The 8,286-nt window shown below is 42.1% G+C and overlaps 1 protein-coding gene across 1 annotated transcript in view; it reads right to left on the reverse strand.

Moving 5' to 3' along the window:
• The window catches only part of SH3BP1 (SH3 domain binding protein 1), a 50,455-nt gene extending 42,381 nt beyond the window's left edge, over positions 1-8,074 (reverse strand). The window contains exon 1 of the mRNA XM_070754817.1: positions 7,581-8,074. Within this exon, the coding sequence (XP_070610918.1) occupies positions 7,581-7,636 (56 nt within the window). The 5' untranslated portion in view covers positions 7,637-8,074. The remainder of the gene's footprint in view (positions 1-7,580) is intronic.
• Between the last annotated feature and the right edge of the window lie 212 nt (positions 8,075-8,286).

The raw sequence follows: 8,286 nt of genomic DNA on the forward strand, positions 1-8,286 counted from the left end.
ATTCAGCATATTACGCCGTCAGCGTCCACAAACAAAAGCCCGGCAGAACTTTTAATGGGCAGAAACCTCCGTTCTAAATTAGACAGAATTCACCCAAATTACCAGAATGACCAAAAAGAAATAAAAGTACAAAGTGAGAGACAGTTTAACATCGGGGATTTAATTTATGCAAAAGACTATGATTCGAACGATAAATGGAAAGATGGAACAGTATTAGATAAAACAGGTTTAAAAACATACATCGTAATATTAACAGATGGGCGCAGTTGGCATCGGCATGTCGACCAACTACGCAAGAGAATGAAGACTAACCCAGACATTTTGCCTACTGTAGACAAACCAATAGAGGACTTACCAGAACCACCTCGAGACTCCAGCGATGGCTGCTTGTTGCCCCTGGCGGCCGGCGAAGATCAAAATGCATCATCGCAACCAGGCCCGTCAGAGACTAGCCTTAGCGGAGCAACGGAGCCAGCCGTCCAGGCAAGCAGCTCCCAGCAAAATGAACTGCGCAGGTCCCAGAGATCTGTCAAGCCACCAATCCGCTTGCAGGACTATGTGACGTGGATTAACACGTAATCATGGTCTCAGCCAAAGAGGGAGGGGTGTTGTGTTTGTTTAAAAATATTCGCAGAAAATCTGCGATTGGTTAAGACGCGGCTATTCAGAAAATAGCCGCGAAAGTTAAATGTGTGTCAGTTGGGAAAAGCCCGCGTTAAAAAGAGTATAAAAGGGCAACGGGTTAGCTGTTGCCCTCATTCCGGCAAATCTACCGTTCCAGTGTTTTGTAATCTCTCTTGCCATGAATAAATCAGTTTGATTTAAACTACCGGAGTCCTGACTTTTCACTTACGAACTTAATTTGTTCTGTGACCAGGTTTTTAAGTAGAAAAGCCATTTTCCCCATAGGAATCAATGTAAAAGGAAATAATGTGTGCGATTGGGGAAACCACAGGGAGGGTAGAGGCCCTGTTTCCTCCCAGGAGATTCATAGAGAGCCCCCATGGAGGCTTCTCCCTGCCTTTTCCGGTTGCAGTTTCAGAGGCTCGGGTTTGTAAGTCGAAAATGGTTCTTGAAAGGAGGCAAAAAAATATTGAACACCCGTTCCTATCTAGAAAAGTTCGTAAGCAGAGGCATTCTTAGGTAGAGCCAGTCAGCTGATTTTTGGCTTGCACAGAGTCTCTGGGAGGACATTTTTGGCTTCCAGAGAGCCTCTGGGTGGGATGGGGGAGAACGTTTTTAACCTCCCTGGGCTCCAAGGAAGACTTTGGACTCCAAAGTTTGGACCCTGGGGAGGGCGAAACATGAGCCTACTGGCCCCATCAGAAATTGGGAAGCACGCCATTTCCAGCCTGCAGAGGGCCTCCAGGGGGGCGGGGGAAGCTGTTTTTGCCCTTCCCAGGCATTGAATCATGGGTATGGGCAGTCGTGCTCTTTCGGCACCTGAGAAAAAACAGGTTCGCCACCACTGTAGTAAGCAAATCGTATAGTTGTTCAGCAAATCTGGCTTCCTCCATTGTCTTTTCTTAATGTCAGAATTGTCATCCTAGTAAGGTTGCAAATGACATGCCCAGGATCCCGGGATGCTTCAACAATTGTGAATACATGTCGACTGCCAAGCAGCCAAGGTTTGATTGACCGGGGAGATGCTTCAACAGTCATAAGTGTGAGAACTGCATTTTTTTGGTACTGAAAAAATGTTAAACGAATGCTGGTTGAGTTGAGGATTACCTGTACTTCAGTCTAGGATTGGGCTGCGTGGACAGCAGTTTTTATAGTTTAATAGTGCTTTGCCGACTCATTTTATTTTATTTATTTATTTTATTTTATTCATTTGTTTTGTCAAGTATGTTTAAGATATAATAATATTTATATACATGATACTAGTAAAAGAAAAAATTAGAGAAAAGGATTAGAAATAATAGTACAGTATTTATATACATGAAACTAGTAAAAAAACAAAGAAACATTAGGACTGGGAACGGAAGACACACTGGTACACATATACATGACCCTTACTGACCTCTTAGGAATCGGGAGAAGTCAACAGTGGATAGTCTAAGGGTAAAGTTTTGGGGCTTAGATGATGATACTAGTACAGAGTCTGGTAGTGACTCAAGAGTGGATCCTTACATTTCAACTTTTACCCCCTACTCCCGTGATGGCAAGCCGATGCCAAGCGTGCCACAATTTTGTTGTGAGCCGCTCCGAGTCTACGGAGAGGAGCGGCATACAAATCTAATTAATAATAATAGATTAGATTAGATTTATTGGATTTATATGCCGCTCCTCTCCGTAGACTCGGGGCGGCTCACAACAATGGTAAAAAACAATACATAGTAACAAATCTAATATTTAGCCATCTAAATTACAGTTTTAGGTTAAAAAATCCAAAAGAAACACCAATATATAAAAAACAAGCACACAGTGGAATCATACACAGAAACTACATGGGCAAGGGGGAGATGTTTCAATTCCCCCATGCCTGACGGCAGAGGTGGGTTTTAAGGAGTTTCCGAAAGGCAAGGAGGGTGGGGGCAATCCTAATCTAATCTCTGGGGGGAGCTGGTTCCAGAGGGTCGGAGGCAACACAGAGAGGGCTCTTCCCCTGGGTCCCGCCAGACAACATTAATAATAATAATAATAATAATAATAATAATAATAATAATAATAATAATAATAATAAAGGCTGAGTCAACTTTAAGCCAGTGAGATTCGAACTGGCAGCCGGTGATCAGCAGAGGCCGTTTGCAGTACTGCATTCTAACCATTATGATGTGTGTTTTAGCAGAACATTTATTTAAAAATGGGATTTCCCCTCTCCAATAAGATAATACGTTACACCCAGTTATAACAGTAATTTTCAGCTCATCAACTGGTGAAGGGATTCATAGCTATTGGAGTAATCACCTGACCTATAAAAAGATATTGACAAAATTGAACGGGTCCAAAGACGGGCTACAAGAATGGTGGAAGGTCTTAAGCATAAAACGTATCAGGAAAGACTTAATGAACTCAATCTGTATAGTCTGGAGGACAGAAGGAAAAGGGGGGACATGATCGAAACATTTAAATATATTAAAGGGTTAAATAAGGTCTAGGAGGGAAGTGTTTTTAATAGGAAAGTGAACACAAGAACAAGGGGACACAATCTGAAGTTAGTTGGGGGAAAGATCAAAAGCAACATGAGAAAATATTATTTTACTGAAAGAGTAGTAGATCCTTGGAACAAACTTCCAGCAGACGTGGTAGATAAATCCACAGTAACTGAATTTAAACATGCCTGGGATAAACATATATCCATCCTAAGATAAAATACAGAAAATATTATAAGGGCAGACTAGATGGACCATGTGGTCTTTTCCTGCCGTCAGACTTCTATGTTTCTATGTTTCTTACAAATCCAATAAATGAATGAATGAATGAATGAATGAATGATGAATAAAAAAGAAAGAAAGAAAGAAAGAAAGTTAATAGCTTGGTACATTAATTGCTGCTGCATTGTTGAAATAATGTTCATAATGCTATATCCCCAACCATCCTGGGGGAGATGATGAATTCTTCTCCCTCTGCATTTTTTTTTTTTACATTTGTGTTGTGACTGATCCCAGTGGCATTTTAATGAAAGTTGCAAAGAAAAAAATAGTCAAACCTAAAAACATATTATTAAACACGGCCGCTTGTTTTATGCAACAACAGCAATATTTAGGTGTCCTTTTGTGCAATTAGTCTAGGTGAGCAAGTCTGCAAAAATCCGCTTCACCCCCATCTTGGACTAGGATGAGTAACTTTACAACTACTAGACAGGGAAGACAGGAAAAGCAGCTTCAGGACTCCTGAGAGGAGAACCCTACCCTAACTCTACTGATGTCATGCCTGTGTTTTTAAATGTATGGTAAGCAGGCAAATTTCTCTGCACTTCCGGCCTAAAAAAAAATGACAGGAACAAAATTAAGAAACAACTTCCTCCTCCAACCTCCATGGAATCTCCCTTGTGACTCTTTAGTGCAAGAATAGGCAACCGGGTGTCCCTTATGTCTTGGAGTAGACGCAGGGCTCCCCAAACTTGGCAACCTTAAGACTTGTGGACTTCAACTCCCAGAATTCTCCAGCCAGCTATACTATGTTCCAGCTATGCTGACTGGAGAATTCTGGGAGTTGAAGTCCATAAGTCTTAAAGTTGCCAAATTTGAAGACCTTTAGAATAGTTTCAAAATCCCCCTTCAGCATGACCAAGAGCCAGAGATTACAGGAATTGTAATCAAAATATATGAAAGGCACTAAGTTGTTTACCGTTGGGTTATTGCAGTGCTTCTCAATTATTTTCTGTTATGCCCCCCCCCCCAGGAAGAAGTAAACATTTCGTGCCCCTCCAACTCTCTGCCGGGATGATTGTTTGCAATATCCAGTAGATTTCTGCTGAAAAAACTCAAGCGGCTTATCAGCGAGATTGGGGTGTAATGTTTTTAAGTGATGCCTTAATTTATTTGGCTTCATGCTGTCCGCTGCCAATGTTTTTAGACCCAGTAAACATACCAGTCTTTCCTCATCTCCCACCATAGTCACAGTGAAGCCGAGCACTACATACGCTCCATCATGAGCTCCTCTTAGCTTTCAGGAGACTTACGTTTGTCTCATTATCTCCGTCTCTCTCCTCCTTTCTTTTCACCCCTGTTAAATATTTTTCCATGGTGTCTCTTAAGTGTTTGTTATCTGCACTTCATATCTCCTGCTCTGTGCATTGTGCTATTGTTCGGTGCAAAAAACCCTTACTCCTTGTGGCAAACCCCCCACATTCCCTGGAGTCACACGTGCCCCTGGCATTACTCCATGTCTCCCTAGGGGGGCCTGCCCCACTGTTTGAGAAGCACTGGGCTAATGAAATGGGTTTGGCACTGGAAGACCAAAAGTAAAATCCTATCTATCCATAGATGTGCTGAATGGTTGCAAAGCAGCCAAGAAATACAAGGAAAACAATCAGATTTATTTATTTTATTTCTATTTCCCATTTTTTAACTGCCCATCTTCCCCAGAGATAATTGAATTTGATTTAAATCTTCTGAAAGGCGATAATATTTTAGAGTTATTTTAACAATAACAAGAATAGCCATAATAATAACAAGAAAAGAAAGATGGCCAATAAATGCAATAAATAAAATAAAACAAACAATAAAATTATCTATCCCCCTGCCAATCAAACACTGCCTTCTCTTGGAGCAAAGACGCTGCTCATCCTCTTGCTCGTATTTGGGAAGAAAAGATTTCTAACCTGGTACTTTTCAGATATGTTAGAGTAAATGCACTACGTTGATTAAATGTGACGTGATGGGATGCAGGGTTAGTAACAGCAGGTTGGTAACATGAGCTAATAGAAACATGACCCTTGACCTTTTTATTTGTAAGTCAAGAATGGGGACCCTATGATTCTCCAGCATTCTTGCAAATGCCACAATTCTCCCTCCCTTGCCAGTTTTATTTATTTATTTATTTATTTATTTTATTACTTAGATTTGTATGCCGCCCCTCTCCGAAGACTCGGGGCGGCTCACAACATGTAGAAACAAATCATAAGCAATCAGACAAATTTAAAATATTTAAATATTTAAAAAACCCCATATGCTAACAGTCACACACACAGACATACCATGCATAAATTAAACGTGCCCAGGGGGAGATGTTTCAGTTCCCCCATGCCTGACGGCAAAGGTGGGTTTTAAGGAGTTTACGGAAGGCAGGAAGAGTAGGGGCAGTTCTAATCTCCGGGGGGAGTTGGTTCCAGAGGGCCGGGGCCGCCACAGAGAAGGCTCTTCCCCTGGGGCCCGCCAACCGACATTGTTTAGTTGACGGGACCCGGAGAAGGCCCACTCTGTGGGACCTAACTGGCCGCTGGGATTCGTGCGGCAGAAGGCGGTCTCGGAGATATTCTGGTCCGATGCCATGAAGGGCTTTAAAGGTCATAACCAACACTTTGAATTGTGACCGGAAATTGATCGGCAACCAATGCAGACTGCGGAGTGATGGTGAAACATGGGCATACCTAGGTAGGCCCATGACTGCTCTCGCAGCTGCATTTTGCACGATCTGAAGTTTCCGAACACTTTTCAAAGGTAGCCCCACATAGAGAGCATTACAGTAGTCGAACCTCGAGGTGATGAGGGCATGAGTGACTGTGAGCAATGAGTCCCGGTCTAGATAGGGCCGCAACTGGTGCACCACTAATTGCTTGCATCTTTAGAAATTTACCTATCTCCGGTTATTATTTCAGGGATATGTAAGATCACCAGTATAAGCCTTTGATTGATAGCTGCTATTTTAACTGCTCAAGAAAATGACTAAACATGAAACTGATATGATTCAGCATATATACACACACACACATACATTCCATGGGCTTTAGTTGTAGCAATCTCATTGCCTACAAGTAAAATATTGTACAGAATCTGCTATCTGAAAACCTCCACTTTTATTTTGGGGAAGGAGCAAAAGTGTCTATGCTTCTTAAGATGAAGTTTCAAAGCATGTGGTTGTTTACACACACACTTCAGTTTTTATTACAACAGGGAAAGGCAGCTTTCAGTTCTGCAGAATCCAGTTTTTGTTTCACTAATATCAGAGACCATCCGTTGGACTATATATACAAAAGGTGTATATAATTCAAAAGTCCCTCTCGTATTATCTGATGGGAATAATAGATGGATTCTGTGCATAATTTTGCCAACTGACCAGGTGCAGTAGCATAATTGCACTGGACTCCACTAGCACTCAGAGCCATGGGGGCGAGCACACATCACTGTTCCACCTTAGCAGCCCACTTCTGGATGGATTCCACATTTTCTACCCCAAAATCAATTTCTGATTAGCTCCCTTATTTTCATGTCAACAATTGCTGTTCTTAGCACTTCCCCTAAAGTTCTGCATGTTTTGCCCTGCTTCACTTGGTTCTTACACATGAATCTAACCATGCATGATGCAACGAGGGAGAATTGTTTGGCATCTAGTTTGTTGAAGAGCCTGATAATGCTGATAATGGTTGAGAGGGATTGATTGGCTCAAAGTTATCCCACTGGTTTCTGCAACCAAGGGAGAATGAGAATCTGAGGTCCACGTTTCTACTCCAGAACCTTAACCACATTGGTTTTTATTAATTTTAACAGTGAGATCAACAGCATCGGGCTCAGCAACAAACTATGCTAAACCAGAACTCTTTCCCCTTCTGGTTGCAAAATCTGGGTGTCGAAGTCTTAACAGCTTTGCAGAAATGAGGGCTGTCCATTGTGAGAAAATAATTGCCATGGAAGATTTTTAGAAGTCTGCCCAATGAACATTGTGGTGGCACAGGAAGAGGATTGGTAAGCCATTAATAAACTGTCATTAAATAATCCCATGGATGGGAAAAGGTAGGGTTTCTCCCTATTAGATTAATGGGGGGTGGGGGGAGAATTATATCTCCATCCAGAGCTACTCTATGAGAGTTTTAAAAGTAGCTACCCTCCAGCTAAAGATACAAAATCTAACTCCGCAAAGTTCTAGCACCCCAAACTGTACAGAGAGTCTAGCAATGCCAAAGAACCGGAGCTTACCGTCCACTTGGGTAACTGAGCTGTTGCCGCATCCAGTTAAACTGCTTCTTCATCATCCTGTGGGCCAAGCTGAAACAGTACCACCAAGGCAGGAAAACAAGCCAGAGGCTTTAGTGCCTCCTCAATAATACAAGCCAGCTGCACTTGCTGCCATCCGCTGCTCTCTCTCCGCCTTCACTGCAGGCTTCGTCTTGTCACTTCCTTGTCATCTTCTATTTGACCTCCTTTTTTCTTCTCCACCTATCTTCCCTTTGTGCCTTTATGCCTCTCCTCCCAAGTCTACTTCCTTCTCCTGGTTTCCCCTTCCATTAATGAACTTTACTCATCTTTTTTCTGGGTGCTGCTTTACTTTAAAAAAAAAAACTTTCCAAGCTTTCTAATTCTCTTGCTCCTTCTAGCCTCCAACACTACCTTTCCTTGTGCTTGTCAGGTAAAGTCTGTGGTGGTTTCTCCCAGTTCCTGTCACCACCCCTTAAGAAAAAAAACAACACCCCACACAAATAACTTCAGCCAAGTCTTAAAGGGGAAATATGATTACAGCAAACACGAAACAAGGCAGAACAAGCTGATCGGCTAGGCTCATGTGGTAGCACTTCCTACTTTCTTTCTGTTTTTCTCTCTGCAGTGTATATTTGACACATTAGCATAAAGGTTTGTGCAAAGACAACAGCCCGTTGATTAGAATAGATGGTAAAACGAGCCATCT

Source organism: Erythrolamprus reginae, chromosome 6 (assembly GCF_031021105.1).
Source record: "Erythrolamprus reginae isolate rEryReg1 chromosome 6, rEryReg1.hap1, whole genome shotgun sequence".
Lineage (NCBI taxonomy): Eukaryota > Metazoa > Chordata > Lepidosauria > Squamata > Dipsadidae > Erythrolamprus > Erythrolamprus reginae.